The sequence below is a fragment of the Apodemus sylvaticus genome, chromosome 1 (genome assembly GCF_947179515.1).
Source record: "Apodemus sylvaticus chromosome 1, mApoSyl1.1, whole genome shotgun sequence".
Taxonomy (NCBI): Eukaryota; Metazoa; Chordata; class Mammalia; order Rodentia; family Muridae; genus Apodemus; species Apodemus sylvaticus.
Window position 1 is genome coordinate 7,795,875 of NC_067472.1, and position 15,340 is coordinate 7,811,214.

General features: G+C 51.2%; 1 protein-coding gene across 1 annotated transcript; it reads right to left on the reverse strand.

Moving 5' to 3' along the window:
- On the reverse strand, positions 1-12,675 carry Dusp5 (dual specificity phosphatase 5). Its single transcript, XM_052183749.1, has 4 exons — positions 12,096-12,675; positions 7,922-8,070; positions 4,314-4,533; positions 1-1,427 (listed from the first exon to the last, which is right to left on the reverse strand). The coding sequence occupies exons 1-4, from the start codon at positions 12,472-12,474 to the stop codon at positions 1,021-1,023; spliced, it is 1,155 nt and encodes a 384-aa protein (XP_052039709.1). The 5' UTR covers positions 12,475-12,675; the 3' UTR covers positions 1-1,020.
- Positions 12,676-15,340: the final 2,665 nt, after the last annotated feature.

Sequence of the window (15,340 nt, forward strand, 5' to 3'; positions counted from 1 at the left end):
GTTATTTTTATTTTGTACTATGTAAAAAAAAAAAACAAGAACAAAAACAAAAAACCAACCAGCAACACTGCTTTTCTTCACATTCACATGGGTTTGGGGGGACTTATCACCTTTCCCCCTGAAAAACAATCTATCAGGGAACACAAGTAGTACCACATTGCCAAAGATGCAGATCCCTTAGAATCAGTAGTTTGAAAATAACTCCACAGGGGGTAGGGAGGGAAACATTGTCACAATGGATGACAAAAAGCACACAGGACGCTAAACTGAGAAATATGTCACCACCACTGACCCAGGACACAGGCAGTTACTGCTGCCTCCTCAGAGGGGTGATTTCTGGGGACAGGTTCAAGTATTTGTAAAAATCATGCCGAAGTCCAAGGTCACTGAGGAACCCTTGGTGAGCAGGAACCCCCGAGGAGTGGGCAGCCTCTCCTTCCACCAACAGTTTTCATGGGACCCTAGACAGAACCTCAGAAACACTTCCGGGTTCAGACCGGCAGGTGTTTTTGCCTTGACAAATCTAGCAGGGCTAACTTTTCTGACTGGGCGGTGACCAATTCTCTTCCCTGAAGAGACAGAGACAAAGTTTACCAAAGTTCAACAAAACAGTGAAAATTGTGCTTCCCTCTAGACAAATTGGCCTCTTCTCTCCCGGTCCAGCGCGGCTCACTCCCACTTTGCCGTATTTATTGCCTTATACTTGAAATGAAAAGGCGAACTTTTGAGGTGCAAGGACTAGGCGGTCCTGAGTGGGCAGGGGTTCTGGAAGTACAGTAGTCAGCACGTGCAGTGCTAGGGGCATGGCTTGGCCTTCCTACAATCCCAAGAACCCATCCTTGGGGTTAGTCTGAAGTGCATCTGCAAGCCTGCTGACCACCCAGCATCTCACTGGGGCAGCGGGATGGAGAGAGGTCTTCAGTATTGCACGGGTATGAAATGTCCGCAAGTTTTAAAAAAAAACAAAAAAAACAAACATCACAGTTGCTCCTGGGGATTCGCTGGTAGGCCACCACAGTCTCAGCAGGATGTGGCCGTGGCCACGGGGCTCCTGTGGATCTCTGTGACTGTGGAGTGGGTGGGCACCGGTGCCAGCACTGAGGTAGGGAATGTGTAGAAGGAACCCTGCAGATCAGGGCTCAGTGTCTGTAAATGGTCTATAAACGGGGAGCTGGCTGCCTCCCCTTGGCAGGAGGGAGGTTGGGGGGTAGGTGTGGAGGGCAGGATCTCAGACTCGTACTGAAGGAGCTGTCCCAGGAAGCCAAAGTTGGGGGAGACCACGCTCCTCCTCTGCTTGACGTAATCGAAGGCTTCCTTCAGGCGTAGCTGCTTGGTCTTCATGAGGTAAGCCATGCAGATGGTGGGCGACCGGGAGACTCCAGCTTCACAGTGGACCAGGACCTTGCCTCCTTCTTCCCTGACACAGTCTGCAAAGAAGCGAAGAGAGAGTCAGTGAGTCAGACTAGAGTCTAGAGGCAAAACCAAATGTGGGGCATACAGAGCACAGCCTGTGCAACCTGCCTGTCCTTCACTGTGCCAGTGTAAGGGCCCGGGTCCTTAAGATGAGCATGGGGGTCCGTTCTGTCATCTACAAACCCAGAATCTGCGACATAGATGGGAGGCCCACAGGCTCAGGGTAAGCAGCAGTGCTTCTGAATCCAGACAACACACGTCCCAGCAGAGGATATCTATAATCTGTAATGCTGTTTCTGAGGACACCTGCACAGATTTTGTCACTCTTTGTGCCAGACCTGGAAACATCCTCTCTGGGGACAGCCACCTTAACTTGTGTTCCAGGATCAGGTTCAAACAGCCTTAGAAAAATCCTCGAAACCACATGCAGGTTTCATTATTGGGTGTGTGTAATTTTCTGAGGGTATCCTAGGCTCAAAGACCAACCTGGAAAAACAACCTAGTAGTGTCTCCAGTTCTGAGCTAGTGGTGATGACAGAGGCCCCATCCTGGAAGAGGTCTTCTGCGCTCCCTGGGCGCCCTGTCTTGTTATGCCAGGGCGGGATGCCTGCTGAGGTTTCAGGGTTCTCACCACCAAACATATAACAAACAGTGCCCGACCACTAATTACAGTGCTGCTTAAGTGACGCTTACTAGATGGAGAATATTAATGGCTTTTGCAAACTCCATCTTGCTCAACAATGGAAGTCATTGCTAAAGTCACCACCATCAGTTAGCAATCTTTCGATTACTATAACAAAGCATGTGTGTGTGTGTGTGTGTGTGTGTGTGTGTGTGTGTGTGTGTATAGGGTCTCTCTGCTCCTGTTCTACCCTTCTCAGTAAAACTGCTACAAATAGGAAAGGCTAAAGGTGAGAACCTATGAAGCCACACCCACCTCTGCAATTCCCTCTCTTGAGAGAGGAAATAATTACTCACAGGAAGTTAGATGTAGCTGTGAGTGCTACTGCACAGACCATAGTATTACAAACAAACAAATGGCCACAGAGGAAATGCCCTCTTACCATATGGGCGGAGACCCATGCACTTAAAAAGTTCAGGACGTGTGAAAATGGATCTATACCAAAAAGATCAACTATGCAAGGGGTCAGGGAGGAACCTCGAAGACTTCCATTCTGGACGACACAACTCCAGAGCATGCCCGCGGAATCTCACTGGAGGCAGCTCATCAATCCAGAGGAGAGATAAGAAACCTGAGCCCCAACAAGAATCGTAAGCCAGCTCAGGGAGACCCCAAGGCCCTGGTATTGCGGGGTCGAGATGATTACAGAGTCTCTTCTCCCCTCCCCCTCCCCCTCCTCCACTGGCTGTGAGCACGTGGGTCACCCTCTTGTTCAAAACCAGAAAGGATCCGAAAGGCATCATCTTCTGGGCCTTTCTAAACCTTGGGCTCTTGCCCCCGTCCCCAGCTTCCTTAGAAGCTAATCTGAGTGCAAGGCCACGGGGGAGGCGCCTCCTTCTTTTATCAGGGCACGTGTCTGGGTTTTAAAAAACATACCAGGTGCTTTTGAAATACTGTGGCTCTGTGTGATTGTGTCCACAAACACAGACGCAACACACAGGAAGCAGAGGGAGGTTTCTCAGAACTGGATGGGGGCAGGCCCCATGACTTCACTGAGCAGTCATCCAGGTAATTACATAACAGACCGAGCAGGGCAGAGCCCTCCCCAGGGCATGGAGGAAAGTCAAGAGTTCCCACGACAACCCAGCATCTCAGCTGCTTCTGAGCCTAGAAACTCAGCTGACAGGGACAGCCTCAGTCGGTGCCTCTGGTGAGTGTGTCAAGACTTCTTATGATTACCGTGTGGTGAGCACAGGCTCTTCCTTCCACGTGGCTGAAGGGGGCTCTTTAATTGCTACCTGTGCTAAGTAATTACCCTTGTGCCTAACACCTGTCTTTAACCAGCTCTAGGAAGATGATGTCTCAATCCCAACAAGTATGCATGTTGAAGAGAAGAGGAGGCAGGATCAGAAGGCTGAGGAGTGTTTCTCCACTTCCAGATCAGGCTAAACACAATGGGGAAAGAGATTTGGACTGCGAGGGCAAACACTGCAACACCCAGTAGCAGGACACCTGAGAGCCCACACTCCGTCCAACTGGAGGCCAAGGCCTCAGGCTTGTACAATGGGACAGATGACAACTGTCTCAGAGGAACCCAGGAACGATGTAAAAGGTGCCAGACTTTCTGTGACCAAGGCACAGGGCTTGACTCAGTGCTACCTTTAATCCAGAATTAGCTGCAAATACAAAAACCAACCATCTCCAAAGCTGTTCTCCAGAACCGTGCAAAGCTGCTGGGCCCTCGAAGATTGGTGCACAAGGAGCGCTCTCTCCATCCTGTCTGCTTTAAAAATAGCCTAACCTACGTAGCAGGAGGCTCTCCCCTGCCTTCCTCCTGGAACATCACGCATGGATGTACCCTGCTCCTGCCCAGTAACAAGAGCAGTTACTGCCACAGCGAATGAACTCATGTACCGTGTACACTAGAACTTCCAATAGCAGTAACTCAGACCTCCTCCAGCCCGTCTGACGGCCACTGCTGCTCGTGGCCCCAACTCTATGGGCTGCATATGCAAGACCCAGCCCTTAAGCCAGGCATGGTGGTAGATTGATTCCTGGTCCTACCGCTTGGGAGGTGGGTGAAATTCAGGGGCTCAAAGTCATTCTTGATGGCACAGCAAATCTGAGGCTACCTAGGACTACGGGAGTTGCTGTCCATCAAAACAACAGACTCCTTCCTGTCCAAGAAGGTAACCAAACCAATATACCAAAGGTAAAAATACATATTCCACTCCAACGAGGTTCCTAAAACAATGGAGGGGGAAATAGCTGAACCTACCAATAAAATCTATTGCTTCTTGAAAGTGGGAGCTGATGTCAGCCGTGTGGCTGTCCTCCACAGGGATCCACTTGTAGTGTAGGTGGGTGGTGCAGGCCTCAGAGGTCCGGCGGGAAACATTCAACAGGGCTGTGATGTGCAGGTTGGCGAGGAACTCGCACTTGGATGCATGGTAGGCACTTCCAAGGTAGAGGAAGGGAAGGATTTCAACTGGGCCACCCTAGAGCGGGGACAAAGGACAACCAGGAAATATCCGATTAGCTTGCTCATTTGAGAGAAGAAAAACAACAATCCCGACCTAGTTGTTTCTTCAGGTGGGAGGTTCCCTTTCTGGTTTCCAGGTAGAGAGGGTTCAGAGCCAGGGCAATTCAGCCAAGAGTGTGGGTGGTACCTCCATCCTGGCAAACTCTCTACCCTCATGACTCAGTGACAGCAAAACTCACAGGGACCACAGTTCCCTTTCTTGCACACACAGAGAAGGTTAGAATTCCTAGCAGTCTTCGGATGCTGACAGGGATGGGAAGAGGTGGAGAACGGAAGAGCCCCTGTTAAAGTTTATACTCCCCTGAGAGAAAGAACCAGCGCAAGGCACTGCACCTCAGGGCAGCTTCCTGAACAATCCATCCATCAGACAGAAAAGGCTTGGATTGAGTATCCTCTTTTCCAGCATTTTTAAATCATGGACTCTCCCCCCACAAAAAGTATGTTTCTTAGAATTGAAAATAACCACTACCTACCCAGAATTCAGACTCAGAAAAGCTGTTGGACCACAGAGGGGCTTCCCCACCCCTGACCTTCACAGGGGGTGTAGGAGTTAGAGGGCTGAGGTCATCACCCACACCCAGATGTCTGAAACTCCAGACAAAGCCAAAGACATCCACCCCAGAGGTGAGACTGACAGGGCCCTGGTAAGAGAGACTTGGTAATCTGCAGATCTGAGGGTTCGAAGGTGCGGAGAGGAGGCCGGTGACTGTTGGAGCCCCACATTTCCTGTTTTTCTATTTCCTGCCGCCCCAAAAAGAGTGGAATGGAAATGCTTAGCCAGACCAGTAGTAAGGGACCAAGTGAGAGGGGTTGGGAACAGGCAGGTCGCAGCCTATCCAGCACTTGAGGTGCTTAAGCAAAAGCAACTTTAACCACGCAGACAAAAGGAACAGAGAATCTGCGTACGGTTAATATTAACTTGCATGGAAGCACAAACACAGACACACACAGACACACACACACACGTTTCTTGAGATGGACTCTCATGTACCGCAGACAGGCCTCAAACTCTACGCTGGGCTGGGCGCAGGGTGCAGTTCAACATTCCTACTTCTATCTCCCGAATGCTGGGATTAAAGGCGTGCACCTCCATGCCCTGTTCAGGAGGCACTGGAGGCTGAAGCCAGAGGCTCGGTGTGTGGCAGTCAAGCACTCTACCAACTGAGATACAAATCTACAACCAGCCTTCTTATGAGCACCTTCAACGTCAGAGGCTCAGATACCTATAGCTACTAATCTCACAACGGATCTGTAAGGTAAGGTAGAGATGCCATTTTACAGACAGTTACTCGAGGGTCTTCGCTGAGGGCTTTACAGCTCAGGATGAGGGCTGCTTCTGGTTTACTCCTCCCTGAGAGGTGCTCTCCGTGTGGAGCCAGGCTGGCCCGGAACGAACGCACTGTGTAGCTCAGGCTGTCTTTGAATATAGAGCTGGTGTTATGGGTGTGTACCAGGCTTGGCTATCCCGGCTCAGTAAAAACAGGAAGAAAGTATTTTCCTTTTTTCTTGCCTTTCTCTAAGAAATCCACTTGCACCCTTCCAGAGGCAGTGTTGTGCAAAGGTTAGGAACCAACGAGAAGCTCTGGGTGAAAACCTAGCTTCTCGGCCACTAGGAGCGTGGGCAGCTTTGATAGACCCTAAACAAAAAAACTGGGAACCATGCTTATCCTCTGGGGATATTTGGTAAGACGTAACAGAGACAATGAATGCACTATTAACTTTCTATTATGTAGCTGTTATGTTCATTCAGGTGAAGAAGGAATAAATAGAAGGCAGCCTCTGTCCTGGGGAAGAAGGACACAGGGCAGAAGATTCTTCATAGATTACTGAAGCTCAGTGCTCCCCACAGGTCTGGTCTTAGCCGGAGGACAGACTACATCCCCTCCCCCTACTCCCAGTCCAGCCCAGCCTAGCCCAGACCAAGCTCCCTACTGCTTAGAAACTGGAAAAATGGTAGAGAGGCCCTTCTTAGGAAAGAGGTCAGAGATTCAAGTCCAAAACTCCACTCTACCTTTCATCAGCTATAGCCCCACCCGACACCCACTCCCATGCCCCGTGGCACCAACAGCCACCCCCTCAAAGAAGTAGGCTGGACACTCCTTCCAACTTCCCCTGCAGCCTGGCCCATCTCAGTACTGAAATTCTATTTCTTTCCTTTTCTGAGTCTTCTATTCAACTCAAGAAGAAGACACCAAGGACTGTCAGAAAACCCAGAGGATGTGACAGATTCACAATGGCCTCTCTTGATGCACGGGGGTTCCCGTGGTGAGGGCTGAAGACATATCAGAGCACCCCGCCCTCAGTGGGCCAAAGGTCTACAGAGCTTTCACAACCTGCTGCCAGGCCCTATTTCTCTTTCAGTTTCTGAGAAAGGAGCAAAACATAGCCCAAATTAAAAAAAGAAAAAAAAAAAAAAGCCAACAAGCAAACACAGGCATCCGGCTTAGACGGATGCCGTGGCCTCGGACTCATCCCGCACACTGATTTTTCATGAAAGAAAATAAATAGAACGCCATGACTCGGGCAGCCGGCCAGGCTCAGAGGCTTCCACAGATCCCACTAGAAACAGGACCACTTTTTAAAATTAGAACTCTGTCCCCAGGGGCTGGGTTCTGCCCATGGCAGGGACCTGCTGTTGTCAGTCGCGTCTAGAAGCTCTTTATTAGGTTTTGCTAGGTATGTTCTTTGTCTGGGGGAAAACCTGGTCTCCTCCTTCCAAGTCAGGTGTCTAAGACAACGGGAAAGGAATAAGAACAGAGAACTGAAGAACAGCCATGAGCCCGGGGAGGCCTTGAACCAGCAGAGGCCATGAGCCCAGGGAGGCCTTGAACCAGCAGAGGCCATGAGCCTGGGGAGGCCTTGAACTAGCAGCCAGAGTCTTTGCAAACTGGCCTTACACTGATTGACAGTCATCCCACTAATACACAAAAGGACCTTGCCCTCTGTGAGATGCATACAAGCAAAATACTCATATGCATAAAATAAAACTAATCTTAAAACAAAACAAAACAAAAAACCAAAGGAAGCCTGAAAGTCAGCTCTGAATATCTTCAGGGAAACCCAAACTGATATTTCCAAGTTTCCCCGAACCTCCCAAGCCAGCTAATAATAATAATAATGTTATCTCTTCCTTCCTCCTTTCTCCAGAAGCTACCCAGCATCCTGTGGCCCAGGGACTTCGGTTAACTGTGTGTGCTGGAAGAATGCCCACTTACTCCTGGATGGGAACTCCTGCTGGCAAGTGACAGCAGCACTCTGTGAAGTGTCCGTTCCCTTATTACATAGAGTCAGCCCGCGAGGGGACGCTGAGGAAGGGACAGAGTCGGCGGCTGAGCAGTACATACCTGGTCATAAGCTGGTCTGTGGGCGACACTGAGAATGGGCTTTCCGCACTGGCTGAGGAGGCCTCTCTCACCTTCAATCTTCTCTTGTGAAGAGGGCTTCACATCCACACAGCACTCAGGATACTGTGAGTAGAAGGTCTCATAACCCCCTTCAAAAATAAAGGGATAGGCAAAACATGAGCCAGGCAAAAGCACTGGGTTCCCAAACCATCGGGAAATCTGCCCCAAACTGCGTGAGAAGCCCAATGGCAAGCACCCTGAGTTAATAATACAGCTTCTAGTTATACAAGAAAACAGAACCAGGGCAGGTGAGGGGGCTCAGTGGGTAAAGGCACAAAGCCTGAGGACCTGATTCCTCCTGAGAACCACACAAGGGAAAGAGAGACCAAGCCTGCAGATTATCGATGACACACGCATGGTCAATAAGTAAGGTAATTTTAAGAAAACCACACAAAACCACTACTTTTAGAATAAAAAATAAACTACTCACATAGTACCCCCACCCCTTCTAAAAGTCTGTCATTTGGGGCTGGAAGGCTCAGTCATTCACAGTTTCTTCTGTTCCTGTGCATACATAGCACGCATATATCCACCATAAACAAACAAACAAACAAACAAACAAATACATTTTTAAAGGTCTCTCAACAAGAGGCAATGATTAACGTTTTCTGTCTATCAGAAGTGGCCTATCAGGCACCTGGTTAATATTAACCATATCCTTTCAAAAAAACCAAAAGCTATTTTTTTCTCATTTATGTACAACAAAGGTGTGACTATGCAAAGTTTCTTCAGTTTCTAAGACCCCTAAATTGGCTCTCCCCCAGCCTGTCTGCTCTAAGCAAAATTGCAGCTGTATCCTCTCCTACTCCTGAAGGAGCTCGCCCTCTCTCACTTGAAAGGTCCTAAAGTCACTGACAATCTCTTCTACAGGTCCAGTGTGGCCGTAAATCAAGTTAATACATTCTAAACCAAATGGGAAAGGCAGACTTCTGGACACGTGAGGGTGGCGGTATCGTATTTCAACTCCCCCATATGGCTCACTTAAGGGTTAAGGGGAGTCTCCAAAGATGAGCAGGGGAGCACATGCCTATAATGCCTGGAGGCTGCTGCAGGAAGAAGAGGAGGAGGAAGGGGAGGAGCTGTTGATGATTGTCTCAGAAAAAGAAAAAGAAAATGAACAGGTAACAGAAATGTTCTCAGAGTCTCAGGACCAGTAGGGAAAAGCTGGTAACTCTGCTCCAGAGGCCCTTAGAAAGCCAAGGCCTTATAGATGGACTGGACATCCTTGCTTAGGAACCTCTGTTCTTACAGACAGCAACATGAGGTACTTCAGAGAGCCTCCAGAAAACCTACTTGGCTTTCGCTGGCCTCAAGGATTCACTTGCTGTCATGTTACCTGCTAAGTCCACATCCTGAGACAAAGCCCTTTCTAAAAACCTTCCTTTCTTGTTTCTGTCTTTTGGTACTGACAGCCCAGCAGTGGAGGACTTACTCCTGCAGTCAGAAAAGGGTTAATGGAGTCTACAGAGGCCTCCAACTCCCTCCCGTGAGCTGCAGCCAGTTCCTAGGATGAGTCACCTTGTCCTTCTGGCTTCCTGTCAGCTTCTGCCGCCCCTGTCCCCATTTAGTGCTCCCAAACCGCCCCTGTGGTCACTAGACAAACAGCTCCCGGGCTCCCTGGCAACATTTCTGGTCTTCCACAAACGGTCTCGTGCTCTGTCATGAAGACAGGGTGCCTGACTAGAAGGGGTTAGGAGTAGAGGTGAGGCCTGGGTGGCTCAGTTTCATTATGCAGCCCCCTTAGAGATTGATGCTAATCCACATATCCTGGGGGGGGGGCGAAGGGGGGTATTTCCTAGTCAATAAATCATAGGGTTAGGCCTGGGTTCAACAGTTTGGGTTCCAAAACAAAATAAGAGGTCTGTGGGTATTTGGAGAAAGTCTAGCCCAAGCACTCCCAAACTGGAGGAAGAGAGGCCTCGGGGCTACCTTATCTCTAGGCCTTAAATAGACCATTTAAAGCTGTCGGGCAAGAGGGGCAGAAAGAGGTGTTGCTTACAACCTAACATGAAACAAGGCAGTGTCTCAGAGTAGCTGAAGGACAGACATAGGGCTTGCCTCTTCAGGCTGGGGTCAGGAGATTAGGTCTCTGCCTTCCACCCACTCCCATCGGAGGTGTGGAGGCAGAACATTCCTCTCTGCTGTCTCACTTGTGCCTCATTCAAGATTGCAAGAGTGCTAGCAATTCCTCAGGCCGCTTCCACCTTCTTCAGAGTGAGTCTACTTTCAATCATCACTGCGTTGCCAAAGGAACAGAGGCAGCACACCGGCTCTCTGTATAAAAAAGCCCCAGCCACCCAACCGGGGCTTCAGCATCTCATTTCAGTCGGAGAGGGAACTGTAGGAAGCACGCATAAGGGGCCTGGTACCACTCCCCAGCTGCCGCTGGGTCAAGCCAAATGCACATCTGGAATGCTCTATTTAAGAGACAGGGATTCTCTCCTTTGCCACAGCCTGAACTTCAGTGGTGTCATAAGGGCAGCAATACCTATCAACTACCAAATGCATATCACTTTTGATCTTTAGCTTTCACGGTCTTAATGAACGACAAGACCGCACAATGCCAGAGCACCTGACAAGAATATCTACCCTCTCCTTAACCGCTTCTCACACGGCCAGGCTGGTAGCAACCTAGTGGTTATCACCAGACCCTATCTATCATGCAGCAACACAGATGTCTCCAAGATCTACTTGGGTGAAAAGAGGCAGGATCTGGAAAGATGTGGATTCAATTTGTTTTCTAAAAGCTATCCATGAGAGAAATCATCCAACAAGAAATCATCGGTGCTGTTTCTGGAGAGGAACTAGGATTTAGGGTGTGCTGAAGACATACATCTCCTTAAACACCCAAGATGCTATTCAGATCATCACCTGGATACATGGCACTTCATTTTTAACAGTGACAGAGACCTTTGCAGAGCTTAGAGAAGGCCGGCCACCCACGCTCTGTAGCTGGGGCTGCAGCAACACCCACCTGTTATCTCCCAGTGGGATCAACAAGGGACAGTTAGCAAGAGGCGGTAACAGCTGGGAAACTACCACTTGCCTCTGAATCTTCCTGACCGACAGTGTGTGAAATTCCAACTTGCATGGCTTTGACACTGGGTCTTAGGCTCACTGCACCTGAGTTCTGAACCATAACAGAGTTCCTGGACAAGGTGTTGAGTCATCAGAGTTCTGGGGCCCTATGCGAGGTCAGCTCTCTCCTCTGCACCCGGGCCAGGGTTCCCATAGTTTTGAGGTTAGAAGGCAGGAGTAGTCACAGGAAATGACCCAGAAATCAATGATGTGGGGTTTGAGAGTAATCACACACCCACAACCGGAAGCCAAAGTTATCTCTCCCCAGCAGGTGAAATAGTCGGGCCTGCACGCAGCTCTTGAAGGCCTAAAATCAAAGGCCACAGAATCTCCTCCATATCTTACAGCCTCTGCAGCACCTCTCCTAACTAGGCTGGCCGGTTGGTAGGCTCTGAGGCCGGTCCAGGGATAATCCCCTGCTGGGGAAGAGAGGATGAACGGGGTGGGGCAGCTGTCAGCTCCCAAATTAAGCTTGAGAACGGCCTAGATGGGAGGAGGAGGAGGCTGGAGAATAACAATAAAAAGCAATAAAGAGAGAGGAAGGGGAGGGGCTTGCCAGGGTCAAAAAGGCAAGAGGCCCACCAAGGCACTCTAATTGTCTAGGCGGGACGGAAAGGGGACACCGCGGCGCCACTCTCCTGGGGGAGGGTCTCGACCTGTTTGATCGCGCCAGATCTGTAAAGAAGGGTTCCGACCCCCGTGGTCTGCCAACGGCGCCAGTCACCAACGTGCGCTCTGGGCCCCCGGAACTGCTAGGGAGCACCGCCCGCAACACCTTCCCAGCCCACCCAGCCCAGAGGACAGACAGGATGCCAGACGCTTTCGAGGAAAGGCGGGTGGGGAGAAGAAAGCCCTGGGCGCTGACGTTTGCAAGGACCTCACAAGCTCACGTCAAACCCCGGAGTTCACACTCCCGCCAAGTAGTGACTTTCTCGGGTCCAGAGTTCCCACACAGGGAGGCAACCCTGGGGCCCCGGTGTCTGTGCAGGGGGGAAAGGGAAGGCGGCTGGGGCAGTCTCCTCCCCGACCAACTCACCTTTAAGGAAGTAGACCCGCGGGCCGGCGGGCAGGCAGGCCAGCAGTGAGGTGAGCACGACGCGCGCGGCGCTCTCCTCCCGCAGCTTCTGCCAGTGGCGGCTGCCCTGGTCCAGCACGACCACCGCCGCCACGCCGCCGCCGCCCTCCTGCAGCAGCCGAGCGCGGGCCGCCTCGTCGGGCAGCACGTAGCGCGCCGACACCGCGCCGCCCCGGGCCCGCCGCAGCACCACCGAGTTGAGGTTGACGTTGAGCGAGCCGCGCACGCTCGACGCGGCGAAGGCCAGGTAGGGCCGGCAGTCGAGCACCACGCAGCGCGCCTCCGCCTCCTTGCGGAGCATCTTGCGCAGCTGGCGCCCGTCGAGCGATGTGACCTTCATGCCGCCGCCACCCAGTGGCCCGACGCTGCGCGCCCCACTGCTGCCAGAGGACGGGCGAGCCACCTCGCGGGGACTGTGGCCTGCAAACGGAGCCCGGCGCGAGGGGCCGCGCGACACTCTCCACGCCCCGCTCGCTCGGCACCCAGCCCCGCCACTCGCTGCCCTAGAAAACTGGGGATTCCTCCGGCAGCGCTGCGTTTTATGTGAATGAGTGCGTGTCCGATGACGTGAGTGCCCATATAAGGCCAAATATGGGTGTTTCCCCGCCCCTCTGCCCCGACCACGCCTCTGGGCGGGGCGTGCGTTACCCGTCTCCACCCACGGAGCAGGCTGGAGGGAGGTTGTCTTAGTCATAGCGAAAAAGAGGAAGTGGCGGGCGCCCGCTGCTTCTCTCGAGGGGCCCCGCGCGGAGAGACTCACTCACGCATCACCCGGGACTACCGGTGGGGTGTCAGGAACGCCACCAGGCTGAGGTGACCCACGCCGTGCGGGAAGAGGAGGAAGCAAATTCGGTTAGAGCCTGACCGGGGCCGCGCTGTGGAGCCCCTCTTGGGGGGTGGGGGTGGGGGTGAATCCCTGTTGTGGCTGCGCTTGTAAGGGGATAGCATCTGAGATGAGCCGAGGTGCGGCGTGGCTTGCTCGTCTAGATGCTGGAGGCTTCTAACACGCTGCCCCCACTTTGGTTATCTTTTAATTTTCCGTAATAAAAGTTCCTGAGAGTAAAAAGGAATTGTGAATGGGTGAGACAGAGACTTCAAGTGGATTCTACCTTGGATGGATTGACAGCCCCCTTGCCCCCCTTTCGTCTCTCTCCAAAGATAAGGACAATAAACCACCAGAGCTTCATAGTGAGACCCTGCATCCGGAAACAAAACAAAACAACACACACACACACAAATACACTAATTCAGGAGCTCTGTGGTTCTGGGAAGCTTGTGCGGAACTGTGAGGCTCAGTCCAATAAACTGTTGTCCAGGTGGCTTCTGGATTTGTGGGATTATGGTGGATAAAGTGTAATCCCAGGCTGTCCGCCCCGCCATTCTCTCTGGAGCCTCACGCTGCCTGCCCCCATTCTCGGAAAACTAAGAGTGATTCGTCCCCACTGCAAGTATTTATTGAGGGCTCTGCTAGCTGTCAGGACACGTGGGACGCAAATGTATCCAATCCCTCTGCCAACTAATCTCACTGTTATCTCTTCATCAAAATAAAACAAACCCTTGCATCCATTACAACCACCATAAGCAGATGAGATTTTTTTTTTTAAAGGAGAAAGCAGAAGTCACATTCTGCTATCAAATCAATCAATCCCAACAACAGTAATGGCTGGCCATTTGCTTCTGGGTCATATCTTCATTCCAGCAAAGGATTCAATCACTATCTACTCTGTCCTAAGTATACAGTGGCTGGCCTGTAATTCCAGCATTTTCGAGACTGAGAAGAAGAAAAAAAGTATCACAACCCTGAGGCCAATCTAAGCAATATAGACAAAAAAAAAAAAAAAAAAAAAACCCACACCAAACAAACAAAGATGTCTCGAGCAGTTTCCACCCACGCCTTTCACAGATAATGCCCAGCTCCCACAGGGGCCAGTCTTGTGTGAGATGGTTGGTAACTCCGCTGGGGGCAGGACTCCACTCCATCAGCCCCAGCCCAGGGAGGAGGCCTGGCCCAGCCTCAGGCCTCTGTAAGTGTCTATGTCTGCACACCCATGGTGGGTGGGCTGCGGGGCAAGTGGAGGCTAGAGAAAGTTTCTCAGCGATGAGAACTGAGACAAACTTTAAAGAATGAGTAGAAAACCACTTGCTTTGAAGGAAGCAAATAGCCCAGCCTATTATGCCTGGAGGTGTTTGAAAGGCTCCTTCCTGCTCAGGAGAGAGAAATTAAGACTTCTTAAATCCATGGTTTTGTTTGAACTTTATTGTCCTTTCTTTTATTTACTTCATCGGTTTACATGTGTGTTGTGGTGCATGTGCTGGGGTCAGGACAGGTTACAAGGGGCCTTTTCTTTCCTTCCATCATGGGGGCCTAGAGATCAAACTCAGGTTCTGAGCCTTCACCCCCCACCCCCATCCCCTTGAAAGCATAGGGTGGCACTTTCTTCCCAGAGAGCTCCAGGCTGTCCGGAAATCATGGAAGAGGCCAGGCCAGGTTGGAATGGTACCACAGAGCTACAGCCTAGCACCCTGAGACCCTCACCTAGGACCAGACCTACACAGCAGGATTTGCTCCACTAGAAGCTCAACCCATGGTGGCTCACACTAAGGTCCTAGAACTGCACACCAGCCAGTCTGGGCTGCCCCCTTCAAGAGACATGAATTCCATGTCTGGAAGCTACAACAAAGAAAAAAATCCTGTCACCTTGCCCCATGAGGCCCGAAGGCTCAGGCTGCATGTGTTACTTTACGTAGTGCCCAGCCCATTTGCCTTTTCCCACAGTAGCCAATGAAAACGTGTCCCATCCTTAAAAACAAAAGAGAACTCGAGACATTCAGATGCTATGTACTGGGTCATAGTGACCTGATTGGATTACCATATGGGGTCATCAGGGAAGTGGCTCTGTGTAGGATGGAGGGTTTACCTGAGAGTGGGAGTGGGGTCCAGACTGAGGTCAGGGAGAGGGGCAGCAAGTTTGCATAGATAATCCAGGCCTGAGCTGGTTAAAAAGTTGCTTGAATTTGCCAACTTCAGTGGTCACAGCTGTGAAGAAGGCACAAGATGGGGGAAGATTTAGAAAGTAAAGGTCCAAGGGGTGTGATGGAGACACAGGGGTGTGATGGAGACACAGGGATGTGATGGAGACACAGGGGTGTGATGGAGACACAGGGGTGTGATGGAGACACAAGGATGTGATGGAGACACAGGGATG

Coding starts and splice junctions, on each gene's coding strand:
- Dusp5 (XM_052183749.1), bottom strand. CDS start 12,474: ATGAAGGTCACATCGCTCGACGGGCGCCAGCTGCGCAAGATGCTCCGC. Junction 4,534..7,921: donor ACAGACCAGCTTATGACCAG/GTATGTACTGCT, acceptor TCCCCGCTCTAG/GGTGGCCCAGTTGAAATCCT. Junction 1,428..4,313: donor AGAAGCAATAGATTTTATTG/GTAGGTTCAGCT, acceptor GCTTCTTTGCAG/ACTGTGTCAGGGAAGAAGGA.